This window comes from Festucalex cinctus, chromosome 8, assembly GCF_051991245.1.
Source record: "Festucalex cinctus isolate MCC-2025b chromosome 8, RoL_Fcin_1.0, whole genome shotgun sequence".
NCBI classification, from domain to species: domain Eukaryota; kingdom Metazoa; phylum Chordata; class Actinopteri; order Syngnathiformes; family Syngnathidae; genus Festucalex; species Festucalex cinctus.
In genome coordinates this window covers 14081617-14108710 of record NC_135418.1, presented here as the reverse complement: position 1 = coordinate 14108710, position 27094 = coordinate 14081617, and the positions used below count along the sequence as shown (strand labels likewise).

At 39.1% G+C, this 27094-nt stretch overlaps 1 protein-coding gene across 7 annotated transcripts in view; it reads right to left on the bottom strand.

Moving 5' to 3' along the window:
* cita (citron rho-interacting serine/threonine kinase a) overlaps positions 1 to 27094 on the bottom strand; it is a 41348-nt gene that overhangs the window by 13514 nt on the left and 740 nt on the right. For 2 of the 7 annotated variants that reach the window (XM_077529727.1, XM_077529724.1), the window contains 30 exons: positions 26790 to 26965; positions 24739 to 24840; positions 22211 to 22353; positions 21852 to 21945; positions 21566 to 21772; positions 20425 to 20578; positions 18786 to 18975; positions 15819 to 15924; positions 14400 to 14543; positions 13892 to 14011; positions 11857 to 12027; positions 11682 to 11735; positions 11550 to 11603; positions 11182 to 11322; positions 10902 to 11030; positions 10388 to 10483; positions 10156 to 10272; positions 9476 to 9585; positions 8921 to 9095; positions 6966 to 7163; positions 6676 to 6729; positions 5254 to 5451; positions 4968 to 5161; positions 4733 to 4868; positions 4493 to 4597; positions 2938 to 3078; positions 2664 to 2771; positions 1311 to 1503; positions 893 to 1054; positions 187 to 210 (listed from right to left, as the gene is read on the bottom strand). In XM_077529727.1, the coding sequence (XP_077385853.1) occupies positions 187 to 210; positions 893 to 1054; positions 1311 to 1503; positions 2664 to 2771; positions 2938 to 3078; positions 4493 to 4597; positions 4733 to 4868; positions 4968 to 5161; positions 5254 to 5451; positions 6676 to 6729; positions 6966 to 7163; positions 8921 to 9095; positions 9476 to 9585; positions 10156 to 10272; positions 10388 to 10483; positions 10902 to 11030; positions 11182 to 11322; positions 11550 to 11603; positions 11682 to 11735; positions 11857 to 12027; positions 13892 to 14011; positions 14400 to 14543; positions 15819 to 15924; positions 18786 to 18975; positions 20425 to 20578; positions 21566 to 21772; positions 21852 to 21945; positions 22211 to 22353; positions 24739 to 24840; positions 26790 to 26965 (3996 nt within the window). Of the gene's footprint in view, positions 1 to 186; positions 211 to 892; positions 1055 to 1310; positions 1504 to 2663; positions 2772 to 2937; positions 3079 to 4492; positions 4598 to 4732; positions 4869 to 4967; positions 5162 to 5253; positions 5452 to 6675; positions 6730 to 6965; positions 7164 to 8920; positions 9096 to 9475; positions 9586 to 10155; positions 10273 to 10387; positions 10484 to 10901; positions 11031 to 11181; positions 11323 to 11549; positions 11604 to 11681; positions 11736 to 11856; positions 12028 to 13891; positions 14012 to 14399; positions 14544 to 15818; positions 15925 to 18785; positions 19136 to 20424; positions 20579 to 21565; positions 21773 to 21851; positions 21946 to 22210; positions 22354 to 24738; positions 24841 to 26789; positions 26966 to 27094 lie in introns of those variants that run through there. The other 5 variants (XM_077529726.1, XM_077529731.1, XM_077529728.1 and 2 more) reach the window with 4 other exon arrangements.

Here is a 27094-nt window from a genome sequence, read left to right as displayed (position 1 = left end):
AAACAAAAATGACAGATATTTTTGTTTAAATACTCCTGTTTAGGTATGAATAGATGAAAATTACACTATGCACTTCAATCAGAATGGAATGTATAAATAATGAAATCTGGAGAACCAAAAAACATTAACGGAGGTGGACACATATTTGAGAAGATGTAAGAAAGGAATGGGTGACTGCTAACTTACTTTCAAAGGTGACCCTCCTCTTTTCTGCAAGGAATAAGAGGAAAGAGACAGAAAGGAGATAGCAGTCTAACAATAGCTATGTGAAAGTGAAAGACACACATAGTTTGAGGCCTGAATCACAAAGAAAGGCAACAGACTTGTCATTGATGAAGGTGTGTCTGATAGGATCAGAGCAAATGTCGCCTTGGTCTGTCCACTTTTCATTATATTGCTGTAATAGAAGGATTCTACAGCTCTCATTAGGAAACTTTAGAAATAGAACAGTTAAAGCAGATTGGTTTGGCGAGATAAAGTTCCATTCCGCTTCATTCAAAGTCCACATTAAAACCAGTATCATCATATTAATCCATAACCCCTCCCTTGTGAGACAGGCCCGGCAGGATCGCAATATTGGTTGGATAAAAGCACAGCGACTAAAACCTGAAACAAAAGTTTTTAAACATTTCCACCTTCAGTCCACTGATTTGGTTTATGTTTCAGATTTACAAGGTCCTGAGCATAATTATCCAACGTAATTTATGACCTAATCCTGCCTAACACAGGCTGACAGAAGAAACAATACAGACAAACAACACCACAATAGGTAAACAAAGGGCCCATTTTCTTGACAGTGATCGCATACACACGAGTACTACTATATAAATTGTCTTCTAAGATTCATCTAACACAGACTATGTGTGTGTGCATATGTGTTTGAGTGTGTCACCTTCAGGTGTGGAAGTCTCCTTGGAACGGGTTGAGGGGTTAAGCAGCCCACAGGGGTTAGGTTGATGCTCTGGGGACTTCACAATGGCTGACATGAGGATTTGATGGCGAGCCTGGGCTGGTGTGGAAGTAGCCATGTGATCCTGTGCTTTGAAATGAGCGGCTGTATTTTCATAAAAAATTAAAGTCAATAGTCAGTGGCAGTAGAATTCTGGAAATCTTTGTCTGGAAAAAAAAATACACTGGAGTGCAGTGGAGGATTTGAAATATCACTAAAGCTTTTTTCCATACGGACACATTATTTTAAAGTTGGCTCAATGTCTCACTCAATCAGACATTACAAAAATATGGTGTCGTTAAGTGCAAGTATTAATGGGTCTGATTCAAATTGCAACAGTACATACACTGTTAAGACGTACCTTCTTCCCGTAGGGATCGCAGCTCTATTCTCATCTTCTGAAGAGCCTCTTCCAGCTCTCCACACCTTGAGCGCTCCTTCTCCAAGGCAAGCTTCATGTCACTGTACTGCAAGGGAACTGTTGGCTGGGATTGAGGAGTCAATGCCCCATTAGTTGTAGTGCCTACATCTTCACGTCGGCGGCCAAAAATACCCTGGACACACAAGGAACATGGAGAGATGATTTTATTTACACCATGAGATTACAATACTACATAATGTTCAAAAGCCTTAGGGCACATCTTGTCCATTGTGATGGTCCTTTGTTACCACTTAAAAACAGAGCCCTGACCTGACTCTAAACAATAAGGCAAAATCTATAAAAGATTGTTGTAATAGCCAGGTGACCCAATACGTTTATCTCACTAGTGTATACAGCAGTGGTTCTTAACCTTGCTGGAGGTACTGAACCCCACCAGTCCGATGCGCATTCACCGAATCCTTCTTTATTGGAAAAACCACCACCACTCCTTGACCACCTGACTCAATGAACCCCTGGGGTTCAATCAAACCCAAGTTAAAAACCACTGGTATACAGTATATCAGGGGTGTCAAACTCATATTAGCTCAGGGGCCACATGGAGAAAAATATATTCGCAAGTGGGCCGGATCGGTAAAATTGTATATAATTTTTAAAACATTGCCATCAATTAGACGCAGATTTTCGCTAATGTGGGCTAGCCCTAAATTGCAGGGCTCATCTGTACAAATATTGTCCCAAAAAAATAACAAGAATGCAAATGAACGCGGCAACACTTTGCCCGTATGAGTTCCAACTTCCAGGCGTGTTATATCTCCCGATTTTGCATAAACCTGTATATTGTTCACTGAATGCATTGTGTGCCGGGTGCCGTTAATGAAGTTATACGGACGTTAATCCTTATCCAGTGTGTAGTTGAATGTGTGTCTTATTCAGCACGTTTGTGTTTGATTCATGTTTTTATTTTTTAAACAAACTAACTTTAAATTGTGTTTAAAATAACGACATTCAGAGCAATTCCATGTACAAGTTGCATTGCTCAACTGAGACTTACTTGTGTAGTTATTAATTTATAAGCTTTGATTGTTGCCGGCTGATTAATTGGACTGACATTACTGTTTTTTTGTTTGTTTTTTAACTTTACAAAACTATCTCGCGGGCCGGATTAAACCCCATTGCGGGCCTGATCCGGCCCCCGGGCCTTATGTTTGACACCCCTGCAGTATATGGACTCTTGTATTATTTTGACAGAAACCTCACTTGCGTCTACTGGTATATATAGAAGCTAACTCACAGTCTATTAGGATTTATTTTCATTGCATATTTTGTACTGACCTTCTTTTTCTTGGTAGGCTGGTCCATTTTAGCCTGGAGGAAGTCAATGAGTTTGGTCTGCTGTGAGATAGTCCCCTCCATCTTCACCTTCTCATGGGAATATACAGCCTGCAAAATAAAGCTGAGTTTTAAACCCCTATGAGGACATTAGTGAGAACACTTTCCTTATTTAGCTCTACAGTAGATCTCTTAGGAATCATTGGAATGTCTGATAACAGTCATAACGGTTCCCAAACAGCATCTCATTCGATTGCCAAGATATTGCACTGAGCACCTGTATATTCTCCAGCTGGTATTCCAAATCGGTCCTCTCAGTCTTGAGCATATCGGTTTGGTCGAGTGCATCCTGTAGACCCTGGGTTAGACGGAAAATGTGGCTCTTTTGGAGATCCATCTGCTGTTGCAGCTTCCCTTGCTGTGAAAATACCGGCAGACAAACTATAATTAAAAAAAGGGCTCTTGAACAAATACATCTACAGCACCTTAATTTAGTTATGAACTTGAATAAGTGACAGAATGGTACACTAGTAAGTACTGGTAGTATGCCTCCCTTACAGTTGAGAAGCTATGATATGATTTTAATCTAAGCGTTCCTGTGTGGGGTTTCATGGTCCTCCTCGTGCTTGTGTGGGTTTTCTCCTGTAACTCCAACTTCCTCCCACATTCCAAAAACATACTGATAAGGGTAACTGAAGCCCTCTAAATTGTCCATTGAATATAAAGTCTATACAAGTCTCTTCAAATGCAATATTCTTTAGAAAAATAACACCAAGACAAATATTTAAAACCATCAATGTGTTCTATAGCCTGTACAAATGAATTCATGTTTTTAATATACCGGTATTAAATGAGATAATGGTTGTGCAAGTGTGCACTCTCTCTTGTAACTGGGGATGTGCTTGTGTTTGGAATTAAACAATCACATTAAAATTCTAGTTAAATAGGAGTCAGCGCACAACTGTCAGCTGTCACCATGCAATATTTCGCTGATTAACCTGAAATAAATTTCAGCTGTTCTAGTAAGCAATTTGTGACATTTTGCAGTCACATCTCATAACACAAGACTGGGTCTGGAGAGCTAGCGTGGAGAGAGCTAGAAAAGCCTGGTGGGCCGCAAGGCGAATAAAACAGTGGCAGAAACCCTGCACCAGTATGATTGGTGATCAATATATGGTGTAAAATGTACGGAGCCCCTAAGTTGACACGGTAGAAAAAAAAACAACAACTTTGCGTTCGGGAGGGAACGCAAAGTTGTTTTTTTCGCCTACCATGTCACCTTAGGTGCGCCGTAAACACTTCCGGGTCATCTTCCATGTGAACAAAAGCGACGTGAAAACAAAGCAGTGGAAAAATACACGCTCCATCCTAGTCGCTTTGGGAAAGCTTTCCCACTGTTTTGTTTCATGTTTAAAACGTTCCATCCTCGTCGCTTTTGTTCACATGGAAGATGACCCGGAAGTGCTTACGGCGCAGCTAAGGTGACATGGTAGGCGAAAAAAACAACTTTGCATTCCCTCGCAAAACAACTTTGCGTTCTCTCGCAAAGATTGCGAGGGAACGCAAAGTTTTTTGCGAGGGCACGCAATCTTTGCGTCTTTGCGAGGGAACGCAAAGTTGTTGTTTTTTTCGCCTACCATGTCACCTTAGAGGCTCCGTAACAATGCCACTTGCCTCTTAACAAAAACAAAACAAAACAAAAAAAAACAATAAAAAAAAAGGATAGAATAAGAGGATAAATTCACCTTTACTAGATGTATTCTGAAATTGAAGTACGTTACGTTTGTGCACATGTGAAGATGCTCGGTATGATACTCTAATTGACTTTCTACCTCTTCCATCAGCCTCTGTTTCAACTCCCTCTCAGTCTCCAATTTCTGCTGCAAGCTGCGAGCGTTCATCTCCAGCATGGCGTGCTTCTTCTCCAGATCATTGAGCTGTGCAAACAAGAGATGCAGGTTATACCAACAGTGGCAAAATTTTGCAGCAGCAAGGAAAAAATGAAATAACTGCTTTAAATTACTATGCAGTCTTTTCAGATATCTAGAAGTTAGATTCATCTTGCAACTCACAGTATCAGACAGACTTTCAGCTTTGAGTCTCTGCTCCCTCAAGGCCTGCTGCAATGCCAATATCTCAGCCTTGTGCTCTTTGACTGCTAGTTCTACTGCCTGGCGGGACTCTGTGCTGCGCTGATCGGCCCGTAACCTGTGAAAAACATAGTACCGGTACATGAAGTTTTGTTGCCAATTGCAATGAAACAGATGCCAAAGATTCTAAAAACATTCAAGTCTGTTCCAGCATTACCTGTTTTGTTTTTCATTATCCAGCAGTCTCTGCAGTTCCCTGGTGCGTCTTTCGGCCTGGCTCTTTTCATCCTCCAAGGCCCCTCTCCAAGCCTCCCACTGCCTCTCCTTCTCCAGCAGCTCGTCATTCAGGGACTCAAGCTCCACCACCTGCTCCTCCAGCATGCTACATGTAGTCTTCAGTGTCTCAATGTTCTAGGAGCAGGCGACAAAATAAATCAGAAAAATAATGTATTATATTAGGTGAAATTTATAACTGTTGTCTGTCAAATATTTGGCAACATTACTTGTTTTTGATTGTTGAGATGCATCTCACGGTCTGCCACCTCTCTCCTGAGCCGGTCCACCTCCTGGCTCAGTTGCAGCTGATCTTCCCTCTCATCTGACGCTTCATCCAATTGTTTGGACAGGTAGAAGTTCTGGCGGTTTAACTCTGCATTCTCCTGACTCAGCTGGGTTAGTTGTTCCTCCAGGTCAGTGATCACCTGAAGCAACAAAAAGAGCTTGATGAGTCTGCAGTGCTTGTGGAACAAATAACTGAAAATAACAATGGATCAAGTTATGTACTAATGGTGATTTAGCATGAGATTTAAAAAAAAAAAAAAAAATGCATTTTTTAAATCTTGCATCCATCCATCTTCTGCACTGCTTGTCTTAATTAAGTCTGTGGGTGAGCAGGTGCCGATCCCAGATGTATTTGGAGTTGGACATTAAAGGGATCGTTCGGATTTTTTAACATGAATCTCAGTTTGATCCTCCAGTGTGTGCGATCAGCACTGACTTCCCCATGACAGCGTTCTGTGACACGCGTTCTGGTTCGATGTTGGACGAGAGGAAAATAGTCCAGCAAGCTGGCTGGGGTCTCGGAAATAAAGCATTTTTCTTCTAAAAACTATTTGTTTTCAAAAGCGTGATACATTTCCATCACAATACTCTTTCCTGAATAAAGTCAGACGCCATTACCGCCAGCCACTACTTTTCTGTTCGTTCGCATCACTGCGCGGCGCCCTGTAGAGCGCTAACCGACGCACTGCAGCCAGCTAGGTGATACTTCCGCCTTCGAAAAGGCAAACAACTTCAGGCGGAAGTATCAGCTGGCAGCAGTGCGTCAATTCGCTGTCTACAGGGCGCCGCGCAGTGATACGAACGAACAGAAAAGTAGTGGCTGGCGGTAATGGCGTCTGACTTTTTTTCAGGAAAGGAGTATTGTGATGGAAATGTATCACACTTTTGAAAACAAATAGTTTTTAGAAGAAAAACGCTTTATTTCCGACACCCCAGCCAGCTTGCTGGACTATTTTCCTCTCGTCCAACGCCGGACCAGAACACCCCGTCAGGGGTAAGTCAGTGCTGATCGCACACACGGGAGGTGAGGATCAGATTGAGATTCATGTTAAAAAATCCGAACGATCCCTTTAAGGTGGGGACAAAAAAAAAAGAAAAAAAAATCCTGCTCACGTTTTTTCATTTCATCTTTAAAAAAAATAAATAAATAACATACCGGCACATGTTTTTCATAATGTGAAAGGAAACCGAAGCACAGAGAAAAAAAAAAATACACTTGCTAGCACACGGAGAAGATGTAAACCCCACAAATGAAGCCTGACCGGAAACCCAAAACTATCAGACAGACGACATGATAACCAATCTGCCGCCAATTTAGAAGATAGAAAGATATTTAAATTCCCATTATATAAAACATCACTTACTGAACAGCTGTCTCTTAGGGCATCAAACTTCTGTTGAATTTCATCTCTGTGATTCTATGAGAAAAGGGAAATATGTATCAAAATTTGAAATGAGGAATATGACGTAACAGTGCCACTAAAAAGTTCAATATTTGTTGACTGTTTACATTGTGCATACTGTATAGTGAATGCTGCTGCTGCTTTTAGCGTTAGATCTGAAGAATAACAGTAAATCCTGTATTGCCTGTTTTTGTACGTGCACCTACAAATGATAATTTGAGTAATTTATTCACGAGCACTTGCCGTCTTACCCTCAGGGCTGTGATCTCCTCCTCAGCCTCAGCAGTGGTTTCCTCCAACTCAGTCTTTGCTTGCTGCAGCTGGCTCTCCAAAGCAAGACGAGCTGCCTGCAGGCTGCTTATCTGGGACTCGCGCTCCTGCAGGGAGAGGGTCAACTCTGACACCTGTCTCTTGATCTCCAGCTTTTCCTCTTCATGCTCTAAGCCCATCTGGAAAAGCAACAGGACTTGGGTAAATGTGTGTTTGTTACAGAGTCAAAATGACCTAAGAAGGATTATATTTGCATATAATTATCACCATTTGTTGTAATCGGTACTGAGTACCAAATGGTAGATTTTGTTTAACACCCAAACAGTTTACGAAACACAAGGCAATTTCAAATTGTTGCATTTCAAAACTGTTTTTATTTATTTATTTTAAATATTTATTTGGGTTACTTCAGTATATACTGTGCTTAAACTTTCAGATCTATTGTAGGTTTGTTGTAAATTTCCTATGCAATATGCACTTGCTGAGATCTGAATTGAAAGCACTAATTTGAATGAAACTTGGATAATAGCATTTAAATATGCAGTATGTATTATATGAAGAAAAGTGTGAAAAAAAAAACAAAAAAAAAAACAAGGTCAACTTCAGTCTTTCAAGTTCAACAACATGCAAAAGAGATACAAAAAGGGTCCATGACAACGAGTCTAATATTCCTGATACAATCTATGAAAGTGGTGGTGGTATTGAGGTGGCTAATAGAAATAGCAGTGTCAAAATGAATCCAAAATGAATTGATAATTATACATTTTAGAGCCATTGTTTAACTTGTCCAAATTCTCTGATTTCAGCCTTGCTAATTATTCCATGATTTCTGTTGTCTTTTATGAAAGCAGAAAAAATGCTTTTAATACTTAATGAAAAATAGATTGATGGAATAATTGATTAGAATAGTAAATTCTAAAATTCTTTAATAGCCATAAATATAAGTCCTTATTTATTGATTTATTTATTTACTTATTTATTATTTATCGGTAGTTAAATTGAGATTTAGATGTAAGAGTTAGCTGAACCTAAATTCTTTAAATTACAGTAATTTTTTCAGTAAGACCTTTCAGTGCCCCAGCTGTCTTCGGGCAGTATAGGGCTACACGGTGAACTGGTTGCCAGCCATCACAGCCACACCTATAGGGACAATTCAATTAATCTACCATGCACGATTTTTTTGGAATGTGGGAGGAAACCGGAGTACCCGGAAAAAACCAACACAGGCACAGGGAGTACATGCAAACTCCACCCTGGAAGGTCGGAGCCTGGAATTGAACTCACGATCTCTGCACTGGGAGGCGGATGTGCTAACCAGTCATCAACCATGTCGCCCTCTTTCAGTGCAGGCAGGATAAATGATTGCAATGAGTGTGCAGTTTGTATGCATATGCGTATAAGTAAGCATATGTATGAGACAATGGACAGCATGTGTTTGTCTTTGAGTGTGCAGAGAAGTCAGCAATTAACACCACAGTTCTCAGTAGCAAAGAAAGTGAGGAGGAAGAAAAGCGGCATTCAGCCAACAGGTTGTCTCTAGTAATGTGAAAATAGTGAATTGTGAAGAAGAAGCACTTTTACTGTAATTTTGTATTTAAAAAAAAAAAAAAAAAAAAAAAAAAAAAAAAAAAAAAAGCAGATGCTAAAGTGGTTTATTTTAGATTTGGTGTAATGTTGTCAAGATTTAGTGAAAACTACCTTATGAGTAGAAATACACTTTTTATCTCACTCAAATTGAGAAATGCTGTTTCGCCCAAACTGTAGTTCTGCTGTAGACTAATTGATCTAAAAAGACTATCAGCTCAGTGGCCGATCAACTGCCTTAATCCGCTTTGTGGACAGTAATACTGTAATGCAATGCTACACTGAGAGACAGCTAAAGAGCATTCCTTAATCCTGAGCGGGAAGATTTTGTTTCTGTTTGCTATTGGCTCACCTCCCGCAGCCTACTCTCCAGCTCCAGCAGACGGGTCCTCTTGGTTTGCTCCTGCTGACTGATTTTCTCAAGATGTTCCTCCAGTTTGGCATTTTGAGCCTCAAGCTTGCCAGCCTGAGACTCCAAATAAAACTTTTGCTGTCGCAGCTCTGAGATCATCTCCTCTTGGGCTTTCCTAAATCAAACAAAACAAAACAAAAATAAAAAATGAACATCTTGTACTGTTTATATAAAAAGAGAGGAGCCTATGTTACAGCTTCAATAATCAGGTGCAATTAACAATGGCATGACAAAAACATCTTTCAAATTCTAATGTAATCCATTCAAACAAATACACAACATTTATTCAAAGATGAGTTGAAGTGGCATTTTCTCTGTGTAACACCATGAGCCATACCGCCTCATTAAAAGGATCCATCGGCCAGGGTGCACAAAGATTTAGAGAATTAAATGAACACTAATGAAGCCATTGGAGGCAGGAGGAAATGGCGTGAGTGTGGGTGGGGACCCTCATGAAAGCACAATGTGGGTAGAAAGAAGGTCTTGTTAACTCACATATTCTTCTGGGTGTAGATGCTGCTGTTAGCAGCCAGCTTGTTAGCCTCTGACAGCTCAGCAATGCGCTGCTCCAGGTTCTTCATCTTGGAATCCATGGCGTTAATGGTCTGCAGGAAGAGAGGAGACACGAAATGATGGTGCAAATAACATAAAAAAAAAAAACAACAACAACAAAAAAAAGACTCAGGAGAGTTCTGGCAAGAACAAATTTTAGCAGAAACATTTTGCGGGGAGGAAACAGAAGGTTTCACTCGAGTAAAATCCTCTTAGCTTCCGTTCAAGGTGTTGCTTGAATCTTCTCCTGTCAATGTCAGAAGATGAAAAGCTTCTTAACTGCCTCAATTCTACCACATTAACCAGATTAGGGCTTGAGCCCAGACTTTACAGTGCAAAATGATGTACAGTACAATTTAATCAGTCTTCAAAGTGTTCTTTCCAATTAACCCAAAACCAACGTCACAAACTAGTATTGTGTATGGACGAAAATGAAAAGATGTACCGGTAGTAATGGTGTCAGTTTTGAGAGGCATGTTCATAACCTTTCATATATAAACATTCAAAATGTACATTCAACACATTAAATCCTTTTTCTTACCATTATTTACTAGAGTTACATTTATTTCTGGATTCTGAAAATGAACCACAGTGACAATTTTATATTCATTGCCCTTTCTTACCGCTTTCTGCTCGCTGATAAGTTTGCAGTTCTCTCTTGACTCCTCCTCCTGCTGCGCTCGTCTAGCCTCAAGGGTCTCCTTGTCGGCTAGGTCCACCTTCATTTGGGCTTCCAGAACCTTGATTAGACAGAGTCAGTCCAACGACACATTAAAGTCTCCTGGGGGTATTAACTTTCGTTCCAAAGTTCATCCTGGAGAAATTACAGTATCTTCAGCGCCATAATGACACTACCTTTATTTTGTCTTCATAAAGCCTCTCCTTTTGGACAAGCTGAGTTTCCATCCTTTGTGCCGTAGACTGGGCATCCCTCAGGTGGTCCTCCAGTTCCTGCAAAAGAAGGTTTAGGTTAGTTTAATAACACAAAGTATCTAATAAAGTACCATTTGCTAAAATTGACATTCATAAAGCAACAGCATGTTCACACATCACTATAGAACTGTGTGCAAAAACCAACTACAGCAACAAATACACAACAAAAATAAAAAGGAGAAACTTGCATTGAAAAGTTGTAAATCCACAAAACGGCTGTAGCTGCGCCTGGTCATGGTTTGACCGGTTAAGTGCGACGGTCTATGTACTCAATTGATAAGCTGCCATTTATGAGAGCTGGGCTAGCCAGCACATACAGTGGTAAGTATGAGCTCTCAGTAAGGAGCGATAAAGATAACCAGAGATGGGCAGTTGGGTAAAATAAGGGGTGGAGTGGTGAAGAGCATTAAGGAAGTCTTATCTGTAGGTCTCTCACCAGGATCTTTTCAGCCATCTGCTGAATCTGCTGGGATTTGGTCTGAATGTCATCTTTCAGCTTATTCTCACGGCGCTCTACCATCTCCAGCCTCTTTACCTGGTTCTCCAGAGTCTTTCTGCCCTCCTGCTTACACACCAAAAACAACAAAATGAGCTATAAGGTGAAGTGTATATGGCTGCAAAGTTTTGAAGAGGTGTAGAAGTTTAACTATAGTAACATGTGTCAAATATTTTACGGTAAAAAGACAAAGGTGCGGCATTTTTGTCTAAAGTGGTACCTCCGTCTCTCTCAGGCGTCGTTTGAGCGTGTCACTGGAGTCGCTTTTGCCTCGCAAGCGTTCCAGATCTCGTTCCAGCCGTTCTTTGGCCTGTCTGACATTCTGCAGTAGTTCAGTGGCTTCTGTGCTTGCTTTCACTGCCTAAGAGAGGTCACAGGGTTAAAGGCTATTTAGTGGATCTCTAGACACAGTTCCTGAAACTTGAACCAGACATTTGTGCTCATATTTACAGGGTATCTGCAGAGCCTACTGCAGTTGTCGGACTACCAGATGCAATTGTATTTTGCCCATCTTTCCAGATTATAAAGACGACTTCTGTCTCAAATATACAAAGAGCAAAGCATTACTTTAATCAATAATAAATGTACCTTTGACAGTTTGTCCTGGAGCTCTTGGATTTTCACTTGTTGCTCAGCATTTGTCTTGAGAAGGAAACAATTGGTTAAATATAACTACAACTGCAGCACTATGAATTTATAACACCCTAAATCTCAATTTACCTTTTCCAGTTTGGAGAGAAGCTCCTCCACCTCTGCTTTACCCTGCTCTTTAGCCTGGAAACATAAAGAATGATTAAGTACACTTGATCCAATTTCCAATGATTACAGTGTAACAAGGCAAGAGAAGCAGAAATGTGTACTGTAAAGTATACTGCACATTTCCTGGTTAGTGCACCTTCTGAATCCTTTGCTGGTACTCCACAGCCTTCCGCTTCAATTCCTCGCTTGTTTGTCTTGAGTCTCTAAGTTCCGATTCGTAGAGGTCACTGCGGCGGCGTGCAGCGGACAGGTCTTCCTCCAGCTGCCTAATGGTCACTTGCATCTCCTCCAGCTGCGCATGGTACTCCTAAAATGACAAGTCCAAAACAGTAATCTCACAGAACTGCATCAACTGTACAATCATAGAGATTGCAAAAAGTTTAGTTGATAGTGATAATGTCAAAAATGATTCCCTTCATGTATGTTTAATATCATTGCACTTATACAGCAGTTTGCCTCTTTCATGGACTGTGAGTCAGGGATGACCAACTTTTTGGGGGACACAATTTTTTGATTTTGACAAACAAGCCATTTTAAATATGGACATATGTGCTTTAATATATTTAATTGTTTACAATACATTCTCAAAACATGTATAAAAAGATCCATTATTCAACAACAAAATAACCACATAATACTTTGACCCCCCCGCCCCCCCAAAGTGCAAAGGGACCTTTTGCATCAAATTGTCATTTAAGGACAGCACAAAACTGCTGAACATCAAACCAATATTAAGTCCAAGAACTTGTTTTGTACATTTTTTTTTCTTCAAAAATCAATTCACTCAGAATTTTAATATTATTGAGGCACACTACATTTGTCCTGCATGCCATTCCAAACTCACAAAAATTATTAGGCCTATTCAGTGTTCACATTGTAGTACACAACGGCACCTGGTGTAAGTGCAATTAAGCCATGTCTGACATCTAGTGGTGAATAATGATATTACAACTTAAAACGATACGATGGAGCATGACTATTCAAAAGGGACACCAGAAAAACAAGGGGTTTGCTTCCCCCAGAAAAACAAAAAAAATGTTTCAAAAAATGCTGAAATATATTACACGAATAAGTGAATTTGTAGATGCCAAGCTGCAAGTGTTAGAGGAAACATGTTTATAATTTCCCTCCCCTCTCGCCAGTTACCCACACCTGATGTAGCTAAATAATGAACATATATATAGTATGGTTGTTGTGTAGCCCTATACCCCTACAAACAAGAACTGCAATAAATAAATAAATAAATATATTAAATTACTGAAGTTGGACAGTAGAGGATTCCAATGCTTAGTGCACCGAGTAACCCTTATATAAAGTACAAACTTATTGAATAATGACTCACCAAGTCAGGTACTTCTCTTTAGAGAGCTTATATCATAAGTTACCGTTAAATGCTTTGTGTGATTTTATGCAACTCAACAAGTGAGCTGCTCTCCTGCTTTACAGACAAAGATGTGCTGACATTATTTCGCTGTGCAGTGAGCTATCGAAGCTGCAGTACACTGCAGCAATGATTGTTCATCCCAATAAAAAAATTAAAAAAATCAAATGGAACATTAGAAAGGCTGATCAAACATTTTAATCTATAAAGTTTTAATCTATGAATCTATCAAATGGCTAATTCTTTATTGACGAGTCAAGCAGAAACACATTGGTGACATTTTGTTTTATCTTGATAACAAATGACGCTTGATGATTACTTTCCTTCATAACTATGAGGGTATTCCAAAACTACTGTATTTCACAGTTAAATGTGTCAAGTATTCTCTTATCCTAAATATGGAATCATTGTGCCTATCTTTCCCAGGAGACAACCATAGGCAAGCATGATTAATGATCAAAGTCTCCATTTTGGTACCTTGCAGGGATGCCATCTGCAGGGATGACCTTTGTGATAACAGTAAGCAGAACAAGGGAACCCTCAGAGGTGATGCCCTCGCTGAGCAATGCTGACAAGGTGCATCACTGCACTGCTACTTCAGCCATTTCATTATTACAGGTAAAGACAAACAGTGATTTCCCACATGGATGGGTAGAGTTTGATGAATGTGACAGATTTTCCTATTTTAGTCAGTCATCTTTGAACTGTATTTGTCTTTGCCTGCCTAGAAAACTGAATCGCAAGCTTATATTAATGACGAGAAAAGGAATGATGCAACTACTATACATACTTGCTCTTTAATTTCCTGCAGCTTGTTGCTCTGTTCACGGATGTCGTGCAGCAGCTGCATAGCTTTGTCATCTTCTCTAGAGACTTCCACGCGCGCCTCCTCGAGGCTCCGCTTTAGGCTCTGCAAAAACAGCAGATGCAAGGATCACGCCTCAAAAGTAATATTTATTTGGTACAGGGCACCATAGTTGCACACCGTTTTGTGAAACACCTTTCAGAGAGCATGATTTGGTTTTAAGGTTTCATTTGAGTTCCCTCTGTATTTGATAAGTAATGATGGAGGTCTAAGCTTGACTTGCAAGATTGCATGAAGGCTGAAACATCAAGATCTAAGAGCTTGCTTTATGCAAACATTTCATAATAGCATGACTTCTGGAAATCCAAAAGATTTTACTGAGGTAATTGGGCTTTTTGGGAGGACATATCAGAGGATGTTTGTGTAACTCACAAAATGTCTGGAGGGATTCTCTCACATCTACAGAGACATCATTGCGTGCTGTATGACTCACACTGCACTCCGTAATGTAGGTGGCGAGGTCTTGCTCGAGGATGCTCCTCTGAGTCTCAGAGGCTTTCAGCTCCACATCTTTCTGGTGGAGCACTGACTCTAGATCAGTCATTTTGCGTTGGAACCTGGAAATCTCCTGCTCCATCTGAATACATGACAGGTTCAATGAATAAAACCTTTATTGGTATTAAAAATATTGTGGTGAGCTGGAAACACTTTAGTAGTACTTGTGTGTTGTGCACAAATATATTATAAATGTTTATGAATTCTGGCATGACCCTTCATGTGACCTTGTGGGGATGCAGCTGCCCAGCATGCGCTGTGTTCAGTTTTCATGTAAGTAAATCAACAACAAAGAGGTTTAGGGTGTCTAGAGGGGCCACTACAGAGTTATGATCCGACTTATAGCTGATAAAAGCCACTTTGGAAGAAGAGTGTCTCCATTTATAGGGGGGCTGACTGTCAATAAACAGAAAAGAAGCCATAAACAGCAATGCTTGGAGGGGTATCATTTTTGGGATTGCCCCAGTCTATCCTGCTGCCTTATTAGAAGGTGAAATGATTGCAGGCCTTCAGAGTTTACAGGGGGCTTTCAGATTGTATTCACCGTGCATTAATGGCTGAGTGTTCAAAAACAAAAACAAAAAAAAAAACATTTGTACATTTATTGATTATCCCCAACAAGGGTGAAAACTACAGTATACTATGCACTACAAAGTGGTGATTTGAAACAGGAAAAGGTGTCCAAAACCAATCCAACCTGTTGACATTTATTTATCAACCAATCAATTTCAAATGTTACACGAAACATCCATCCATTTTCTTAACTGCTTACTCCTCACAAGGGTTGCGAGGGTGCTGGAGCCTATCCCAGCTGGCTTTGCGCAGTAGGCAGGGTACACCCTGAACTGGTTGCCTGCCAATCGCAGTTACACAAAACAGTTCTCATAATAAAAAATAATAATAAAAAAATAAATAAACAACCTGAAAAAAAATCTCATGAAAACTGTGCCGGACCAGTGTTGCACTAGATTATTTTTTTTTTTTCTTTTCCCCAAATCAACTGAAATAATGCTATTACGCAGCACTGTATCAGTAACCGTTGGAACCCACTCCAGAAATCTTCACTGGATTTCATTTCCTACTGACGAAATATTGGGTGATTAGGATTTCACATGTTTTAAATGAGTAAATGTTTCTTTCCCAACCAAACACATCTGATTTCACAGATTTCAAAGGATATTTAATAAATATTACACCTAGTGCTTTTGGCTTTTCAGAGACGTATTGGAAAATAAGCCAGTATTTTTTAAAGCAAGGCGTTCATAAAATGAGAAAATTCATGTGCACACCTCAGCAAAAGTAATTATTTAGGTACCTTATGCACCTGTGCAAATGGTACCAGCAGCAAAAGTCTCACCTTGTGACATTTGTCTTGGGTTTCTTGTAATTCCTTGCTTTTAAGGTGGAGCTTCTTTTCCATTGAGTTGGTCTTAGCAGGAGAGTTGAGGCCTGCAGACACTACCCTAGAGTCAAGACAACCAAAGGAATAAAAATCAAAGGCAAAATCAAATCAACACCACATCAGTACTACCGAACAAACCAAACATAAATACTAGTACATGGTGGCTAGTGGTGTATAATACATGGATAAAATATAAATCATACAGCAAACAGAAAAATTTACAAAAAAGTTAACTTAAGTCAAGTCATAACATATACATATAGTAAATGGTGAAGTTAAATAGTGCTCATACTGAAATGCTCTGAAATGACCAACAAGTCTTAAAGAAAACACATTCATCACCATTCACTACGTGGGTTCCATCCACCCAAATTTTGATTTGAATTTTCTAGAATTGCAAAATTAAACCTAAATGCAAACACTATAGATAGAGATAGAGATAGAGAGAGGGGTTGGTGGGTGTTGTTGGGTTAAATATTCGCAAAAAAAAAACCAAAACATTTTTTTCGGGTTCGGGTTTCGCATATCAATAAAAAGAAAACGTGAATTTGGCCTATGGAAATAAACAGGTTTTGTGAATAAACGAAAACGATGACAGGAGGCACGTCGCACGTTTTGACCGGATATTCCGTCACATGTACATATTGAAGTCACAAAACATGGCGGCGGACGATAAAGTAAGGTATGTTTGGAGGGGCGAAGAAATTCAATATTTCTGGAATTTAAAAAAATAATAATAATAATACCTTTACTCTTTTGTTAAATAACAAAATTAAACTAAAAATTCCAAATCATTTGGACAGAAAGCCCATTTTTATCAAAGTAACTCTCAAAATATGATATTGGAAATGGAGTACATGGACGCCCTCCAGTGAAAGAATCACTGCCTAAGTACGATTCAGTTGTATTTATATTTTAAGTTAAATGCAGAATTTACCGATATTTTCATTTTGAACATTTAATTAGGTATATTTTTTATTTAACTTTTATAGTTCAAACTCACAAACTAGGGTTTTCTCCTATAGTAAAGCACAGCGTTAATGTTCAAACTGTACATAGTGTTTCAGTGGCTTTTATTAACATTAAATATAATTTTTAGGAATAATACATACCCTGACCGCTTATGTAGCTATAGCTAAGTAGTTACATTTTTTTTTGGGGGGGGGGGGTTGTTCTTGTTTTCCAGGCTGATAGGAGAAAAAAAAAATACACCAAGAAAAAATAAAAAAAAAATACACCAAGAAAAAAGAAAAAAAATACACCAAGAAAAAAATACACCAAGAAAAAAATACAGTTCTAGTTACCGATATTAGAGAAGATATAGGAGTTAGTTGGAAAACATAACATACTGAATCATACGTAAACATTTTGTCTGAGAGATGATATATTAGGGATCTGGCAATTAGTTAGGGCAAGACACTTTGAGGAAGAAGGCTTAGGTGACCACTTGGAAACTCCGTTGATCTCTTCAATCATCAAGGATTATTCCCTGTGGGGCCATGAAAGCTCTCACCATGGTCATCTTGGCTGGGTTCATTTATAGCATTTGACCTGATGGTCCATTTAATTTGAGCTCTCAATTTAAATGTTGTGTTGTTAACAAAAATAATGGCAAAATAGATTTATAGAAAATAACACTGCAAACAAGAACAAAAAATAAATAAATAAAATAATCCCCAGTCAAGCATACAGTGTATTTTATGAGTTTGAGACATGCAGCTTTAGGGGATTGTGTTGAGTTGTACTAATTAGCAGTCAGACACGTTCAACAACAACAACAACAAAAATGACAACAAAAGAAGGATTCTACAAACCCTCAAACCACATTATTAGCATTATCATTATGCCCAGCATTCTTGGGCTCAATTCTCTCTTTTTTCATTTGGAGTCTATACGCATATGCGTGCGCCCACACACTAATGTGACACATCCTAGGAGCGGCTATCTCCACTTAATCAACTAGAGCAAAAGATATGAGTAGTTTACATAAGAAGACAAAACAAGACTGCTGGTGAAACGGCAAAGGAAAGACATTTAAAGAAGGAAAAAATAAGATGAGGCAATAAGAACAGTAAAGATGGGGGTAGGGAATTGGGGGAGGAAAAACGCACCACGGTGGTCACCATAGAAATAAATTCTCTCCCCTGATCTGAGCTCTTTTGCTGTCTAATCTGCTAGCGCCTTTTCCTTCCTTTCTGTTACTGAAGCTGTCATGATCCGCAGTCTCCAGCACGACCAAGCTGGCACAGGGCTGCGATAAACACGTCCGTTTGGATTATTACCACAGGTTAAGAAGTCAAACAGCATCAGGGATAATTATGGTCCCAAAACCCATGCTGTATTCAGGATGCCATTAAGCAGCACAATAACAGTAAAGAGGGCGGGAATGTCGCTGTGTGTGTGTGTGTGCGTGCGTTTATGTGTGTGGGGTTCCACCTCTCAGCGAACCTCATTGACACACACAGCTGCATACCAATCAGCACCGATGGCAAGACAACACCAGCTTAAAGCCTCTGACCCGTGAATTTGCACTGCCTGGCCATCGTATCGACGACATGTGTTCTCAAGACACAGAAAAAACAATAGCAGAAAAGAAACAAACACATGCAGATTAAGTGAATACCCTCTCGTGTTTATTCTGTCTTGCACAACATATGGCAAAACCCATTTTGGTCTCAACAGGCGCAACACTCATGAAAAGCCAAGTTCCCAGTCATGTAAAACCATGCTGCCTGAAATGTGTTGTCAAGCTAATGAGAAATGTGGAGGCACAGCAACCGCCAATGGTGGTATGGAATCTTTAATTAAAGGTGTATCAGATACACGTATGTGAGAGGTCCACAAAATAAAATAGGGGCATGTTATTAAGAAAAAATACATGAAAAAAATCCAAACAGTGCATATCAAACAGATTGAACTTACTCAGATTTGGCCAATGTTGTCAGTGCTCTGCTGAAGAACCATCCTAGAAAGGGGAGATCCTTGCCCTGGAAGCCCACAGGGGGAGCTCCTCGCTTGGATGCTGAGGCTGGCCGGGGGGCTGCCTGCTCCGGCTCCTCAAAATTAGAGGTGTCATCTTCGGCATGCAACGCAGGAACAAAAGGTGGGAGAACTGGGGAAGAATTAGCGTAAGGAGCGAAAAAAAGGGTAAGGGAAATGTTGTCAGAGGTGGAGAGGCTAGTTGAAAAGGGGGGTTGGGGGGGAGACAGGAGGGAAAACGGAGGGGAGGAGGAACCTCGCCAAGCGGTGAGCGCCTAGAGTGCGGTAAGACGCACGTTGAGGCACATGCTGCCTCTGTCCCTCCCTCCTCACGCTCACTCACTCTCTCTCATGCTCACTTGCCCTCGCTCACTGCAGCAGAGCAAGCGTCTTGGTTTAAAGCAGATCTGAAGCATAAAGCTTGATCTGCAGCAATTTCTAAATACATAGGGAGACATTCTACATTCATGTATGTGTCCTTTCATTTTATACTGTTTATTAATCATTCATTAAAAAAATATCAAAACAAAATGGTAGTATATTCTTTCATTGGTGCATAAAGCTAAATGATAATTCTAACCATTGCCTCATAGTGCAGATGATTCAAATTAAAATTCAGCAAAGATAAGAAGGTTTGAGAAGAGGAGAGGCGATGGCTGGCATATCAATTTGACAATAACGTCAGAATACCAAAAATAACTGTTGATTCATCTCAAAACGTGAGGTAATCCAAACGGCGTATACACACTAGGGAGTCACAGCATTGTTGTGCATTCTAATGTGACCACACATGAATGAAAATTTTCCTCAGTGTGAACGTTATGTGTGATTTTGTCACAGATGCTCAGCTGAAAATGTCAACCTCTTCAACGCCTTTCTCTGTTATCCAAAGCAGCATTATGTTCTGATGCCAGTGCAATCATGCATTGATTTTTTGGCTAACTCAATAAGAAAACTTGGACTTAATTCCCTTGGCTTTTCTTCTTGTCTCTTCCACCTCCCAATTTCCTCCTCGAGACAGATGGATTTTTGCCAACAGCTAGCAATGCAATCTCTGTTGTTAGTGAGTAAACTTGAGCACAACAGAACAAACATTCCAAACTTCAATATTTGACGACCACTCGCACTCACCCATTTTCTATATAGCCTGTCCTCATTAGGGTTTGTGAGTGAGCTGGAGCATATCCTAGCTGAAATTAGGTGGGAGACGGGATACAAGCTGGCATATTCTCCAGCCAATCAACCACTCGTACTCACCATCAAACCCATGGGAAATTTAGAGTATTCAATGATGCTAACGTGGAATTTTCCCAAAGTGAACCCACGCAAGCACAGGGAAAATATACTGTACAAACTTCACACATGAAAGAATGAGCTGAGATTCAAACTCCGAACCGTGGAAATGTGGGGCAGACGTCTAACATCTTCCGAATAATACATTACATTTCATTTGTGGTGAAAATACAGAAGTAGAACTAGACTGAGATGGATTTCTTGAGGCTGGTAAAAAAATATGACGACTAATTAACAGGTCGGGTTCTATGAGAAAGCAACAGATTGTCAGGGGAGATCTCTTGCTCACCTTGTCGTAAATTGTTCCAATCTACTTTGGAAAAAAATGAGTGACATCTGAGTCCCTGGAATCCCAGACGTTCTTTAGCTCCACACAGCAAACTAAGCACCAGGTCCACAAACTGTTTACTGGCACGTGGCTCTTCTGGAATCTTCAGAAAATGCTAAAAGCAGACAACATACGCCTTAAAATTTAGACAAATATACATAAATAGGTACAGTGTTCCCTCACTTTTCGCAGGTGTTTACGTTCCACGTTTACCAGCGAAAGGTGAATTTATGCGAAGTAGTGGTTGTTAAAAATAAATAAATAAATAAATAAATAAATAAATAAATTAAAAAAAAGCTCCCCCCTTCAATAATACTAATACTGTCTAATACGCTAATACCCTAATGAGCTCTTCTTGCATGTTGCATAAACCAGCAGCCTCTATGAAGTTAATTGCCTTCAATTAACAAGTGTAGCGTGCACATGGAAGCGGAAGGGGTGGATGAACGAAACACGTATTGTGTATGAGTAACTGGGATCTGTTCTAAAAATAGCTCGCCACTGATGGGACACTGACTTGCTAAGAAGAAAAAATAAAATGTCAACATATCCTGATACACGTTTCTTAATTTACCAAATAGTTTGATTAAAAGTGTAATAGGCTGCGTTGAATGAAAGAAAAACTTGCATATATTAACTCAAATATTACAAAAAAGGACAAAAATGGCAGCATAAATAAATAATTTTATGGGGTAATCACTATTGAAAATTGGGGGATAAGTATCTGGGATAGAGTGAATATGCAATAAGTGAACCGCAAAGTAGTGAGGGACCACTGTATACGGTACATATCAAATATGAGTAATCAGTATTGGGATATCTGGCCATTAACTATGCAATAACTAAAAATGACAGAAAATATGTATTTTTTTCATATTAGTAAGATTTATTTTTTTTTTTTATCAAGTCACAGGTGACTGTTATCAGATGAGAGGGCTCACAATCTGTGCTCTAGTTCACTCTGGAGTTCATAAAAGAAAAAAAACACTACAAGGGGGACTAGGAGATGCAGCCCAATCACTAACCAATAAACAAAGTAAGAAAAAGTCCCAATACTTTTGTCTTTTTGGCCAATACCGGAGTGTTTCCAAATGTTAAGAACCTGGAAGTTGAGGATGTTGTGGATGGTCCGTGTTGAAGTGCCATCAGAGAAAGGCAGCTTGGAATAGATCATGTCATAGGCTATAATGCCGAGGGACCACCAGTCACATTCCACGCCGTAGGTGCTCTGCGGGCCCCCGTTCATGGCCACTAATACCTCAGGGGAGAGGAAGTCTTGGGTTCCCACGGGCACCGTGGGAGTGGCCACCTGGAAGAAGATAAATCAAAGGCAATGATATGCACCCATCAAGAAAAGATTCATTAATATAGACGGCAAATCCACTCACCGTTTTGTTAGCGGTGAGCCTGGCAGCTGATCCGAAATCTGCCAGCTTAATGTGACCAGTTCGATCGATGACAACGTTCTCGGGCTTGACATCTCTGCAAGTCGTTATGTGAGAAACGATTGCTTAAGGATATACACATAGTAACATTATTACTACTATTTGTGCTAAGAGCATTTTTGTCAGTGTGGTGACTTGACTGGGTATCTTTTACAAGGAGAAAGTTGAGATTCACAGTTTTTTTTTTTCCTAAACATTTTACCTTATTTTCTTGTCTCATTTCTACCCAGACAATACCCATTCAATAACAACTGCTACTACAACCTCGGCTCTAATGTCACATTTATCACACAGTGCCTCACCTGTGGACATAGCCCAGCTGGTGGACAGCATGAATGGCCTCCACCAGCTCAGCCAAATAGAACTGGGCCATGGACTCGTCAAACTGATCCTCGTATCGGTTGAGCAGAGACAGGAGGTCGCCGCCTGGCAAGTACTCCATTGCCTAACACATAATTGTATGCAGTCAGAAAACAAATAATCACCAGTGGGATGGGTATTTGGGTCTGGTTTGTTTGTGACTAAAATACGCAGCTATCACATGTCGAGGATGCATCTCTAAATGCCCGTAAGCTGCACTATATTTAGAAAAACAAGCAACAGTAGAACCATGTGTGTGATCAAAACATGTTTCTGTTTAGGATTATAGGGTGCATTTCATTATATATTATGTAACATCGGATGTGGTGGCAGATTAACTGTGACACTGCAGTCAAATTGTTCTTGAACATTCCACAAATCATTGCATCGTGAGCCTTTCAATGATCATACACATCAACCCTGTACCAAAAAAAAAAAAAAAATGTCTTCAAGTTAGCAAGTGTAAATCTAAATGCAGCTCTCCATTTCTTGCCTCTGTTGTCTGGAAGCAGAGATGAAAGGCTTTTGTTCAGGCTGATTTCAGCTATAAGGCGGCAACCATTATAGCCATAACAGATGAGAGCCCCTGGTGCATGAATGGTCGGCAAGTCTGAATGAGCGGGAGCATTTTGCTGTGTTGCCTAGCAACAGGGAGACCGGGAGCCTCTCTAACACACGGATAGAGATGGATGCTTTGTATTTTCCTCCATGCTCTGCTGGGGAGCAGGGTGAGACAGAGGGGCAGTAAAGAGAATGCATGACGGGAGAATGGAGGCAGACATGATGAGCACGTGAAGGCTCACTTGTCTTAACAGTAGGGGTGTTAAAAAAAAAAAATCGATTCGGCGATATATCGCGATACTACATCGCGCGATTCTCGAATCGATTAAAAAAAAAAATCGATTTTTTTTTTTTTTTTTTAAGAGCTCAGAATTGTCCATTCGGTAGTCTTACCGATTCAACGTCTTATCATCATTGCCTTTTTTTTGTGTGTGTGAATCGATTTTTAAACTTCCATTTTTAATAGAAAAATATTCAACAAAACGTCTGACTTCGGGTTAGGATTCACACCTTGAGCATGGAAGAATGTTATATGAACGGAACATTAAGCCTTAATATTTTATTTTAATGCTGTTCAAACATGAAACAGATTACAACCTCTATAAGACTGAAATTTCAGATAAATAAATAATACATTTTCATATAAATCTTACACTCTACAAGCTTACTGATTAGTATTTTCTAAATTTGAATGAAAAAAAAATCGCAACAATTGACTTATAAATTCGTATCGGGATAAATCGGTATCGAATTGAATCGTGACCTGTGAATCGTGATACGAATCGAATCGTCAGGTACTAGGCAATTCACACCCCCTACTTAACAGTGTCAACAGTTCTGACAAGGATTACCAAAATGAAAAATACCGCTTATACTCACTTTATTTAGAATTGTCAAACAATCCAATAGCTACATTATTGGTAATTTTGCCAATCAGTAAAAATAGCTACACATGTGGCCCTGGTCTAATCAACTACTTGTTTTTTTTTTTTTTTTTTTTCAAACATCATAATTGTTTTAATCTTAAAGGAAATAAATGTTCCTATGTGTCTAGGCCATGAAGAATTTTTTTTTATGTTTAAAGAAAAAAAAAAAAAAAGGTTTAAGTTACATTTTTCAGGAGGGCTATTTCTGTCCTCCAACACGAAAGAAAGCATCACTTCTTTTAACAAGTTGCTCCTCGCAGCACTGTGACTGCACACTGCAGGTTCCTTCCCGGAACAGCTCATGTATTATTCTGAGTGATCTCACTGTTCTATTAGATTCACATACTGCAACTCACAACTGTGAAAGAAAAACAGGAAAGTAGTAACCTTCACAAAAGCCTGGTAAGTACATTCTGATACACCACCACACCATGAGGACATGCAAATGAAGTTTTGTGCAAAACTGTACTTTTTTTTTTTTTTTTAAACTGTTAACAAGATCAAATCAGTTCTGTCATTATCACGGAATTCAAGTAGTGCTTCAACTTTCTCAGCTCTTTGGGGGACACTTCACCAAGAGACATTTAACAGTCTGGTGTTGTTTTGACTGCTCATCAGCGTACTAGCTTGATTTTTTTTTTTTTTCAAAGTTGATTGATGTTACATAACTATTCATGTCAATTGAATTGCAAAATAAACTGTATGTGAATGTTATTTTGTTCATGCTCATGGACGAGTTGGGGTCTGAAAGATGGAAAAGAGGAATACAAAGAAGGATGGCCCATTGACAGAACTCTGCCACCTAAAATGTTCTTTGCTCGATCATTCACTCATACACAGTCCATTGCCTGATGGTTTCATCAAGGTTCAATATTAACCTTGAATTGCATCTGAGGATTGAATTCATATATTCAGTTTAATAGTAATGGTTACAAAAACAGCTATGAAAATAGTATACAGCTAGAAAAATAGTATACATTCACCAAATAGATGTGTTCATCATCCTGGAAAGCACAGAAGAGCTCGGGGATCCAGGGACTGCAGTTCAAAGACAGAATTCTCCGTTCCTCTTCATGAAAAACCACCTTAATCAAATGGGGTACAAAATATGAAGAAAGAAAAGTGGCACATTCATTTCAACTGGTTTAAATGAAATGTAAAACCTTTAATACCGTATAATGCCAACCTTTCATGTGGAGGTTTCATTTAATGTTTCAATAATAGACATTTGTTCCCTGACCAAGGCATTTCTTGAACATTACAGTTGTTGCTCATTTATTGCTCACTTTTCTTCTCTTCCTGTCAAAACTCATGTACTATTCTGTCTGTGAGCTGTCGTATTAGTCACATGCTGTGAAATGATGTACCCACATTTTAAGCGCTTGACTCGGCAGCATCCTCCAGTGGGATTTTCTTTGACTGCAACAACTGTGCAAAGTCACAACTCCTGCATTTTTTTCTTCTTCAAATATTTTGAACAACCTTGCACATCTAAATGGCCAAATTTAAACTACCGGTAATCATATTCACTTTTATTTGCCTCATACACTTTAACAACTCCTTCAGTCAAAAAAGGCTGTTTCAAGACTATTAAGTTCTAATTACAAAACACATTTTCCCATAGGGAAAAAAAACAAAAAAACAAAACAAAAAATCTAGTTAATTTGAAGCAAGTCTAGAGAGCATTTTTACTTTCTTTGCAGTCATATAGATAATTCAATGTATAATAATATAACTACTGGGACAAGTAAAACTATACTGTAAAAAAATCAAACAAACATATCAACATCAAGTGTTTTAATTACATGAAATGTTTCCATGTTTGATTTGGTAAGTCGAATGTAAGATTCCTGTTTGAGTACTGTACATACCATTCAATTCATTTTTTTTTTTTTATCAAATAACTGAGTGGAATGAATATTTACATTGCAAGTTAATTTATTTAGTACACCCCAAATCTTCTACTTGCAATGTGGATACTGTTTTTTATTGCATTATCTGCACTGCTAGACTTATTAAACCCTTGTATTAATTAATTAATTTTACTGCTCATCTTGATGATTTCAAGTTTCAAACATTGCAGCAAGTTATTTCTGTATCTGTGGTTAATCATTCCACTCTCCCTCCTCCTTGCTATCACTGACACCCACCTGTGGCAGTTAGGAGTGTGACGATATCCCGTGAAATCGTGATACTTTGTCTCCCGATAGATTATCGATACACCTATGCGAGTATCGTGATTTTTGTAGTTAATATACAGCCACTATCACGACTCCATTGTTCACTACTTATTGAGCAATTACTTGGCGGGCCGCTAGGGTGAGCGCTTCATAAGAGTGGTGGGGAAATGTATGGAAGTCTTCAGGCGAAGAAGACTCAAAGAGCTTATTTTCGACATTTATCTGTCCAGCAAATGACTCAGTTTTGCATACGTTTCTATGAAAAATGTGTATTATATCTTCAATTTTTAACATTTTAAAACTTATTTTATGTTTTGACTTTTTGAAGCATACCATTTCTGAGGAATATTAACATTGATTTAATTGGATTTAATATTTCAGTAAGTTTATTTATTTATTTACTTTTGCAATGTTGCACAAAAAAATGTGTCACAGTTTATAAAATGAAACAATTGACTATTTAACTGACTGACATTGCATGACAATAGTGTTTAAGAAAGACACAAATTTGTTCACAGGAAGTGGTCTCTGTTATGAAGACATCTGTATTCGTTTTAAAAAATACACTAGTACTCACTGTGAAGTTTTAATATTGTGTTTCAGTGATATTTCTATCTATTGCATTTTTTCCTCATTATACCTGAAGGAATGTCATGATCAAACAAATGATTTTGTTGCAAGGTACGTAGTACTAGCTAGTAGCTTAATTATCCTTTCTATTGAGGTAGAACTACGGGAAGAGACTGAGGATCAGTGATTATGATTTTTATGATAAATTCTGAAAATGTAGCCCATAAATCCAAGTAAAAAAAAAAAAAAAAAATCTAGTTAAGGAATCACAGTGGAGCACTTACATTTTCTCGAGTGTGTAAAACTGTCTTTTCCATGACTTTCAGAGCATAAAAATTCCCTGTTGCCTTCTCACGTACAACTTGAACCTTTCCATAGCGACCGTGACCCACCACAGCGCGGGCCTCAAAGTCGTGAAGGCCCGGCTGCAAGGCCTGGAGCTCAGAGACCACCTCAGAAACTGCCAAAACAAAAACACAGGTGAGTTCATTGGCAAATCATTGCAGAGTTTCAACATTACCGTGTATGGTTATTTGTCTACTAACTGTTCTATCTACTTTTTTAAGCTTTTCCTCACTACGAGTCAATT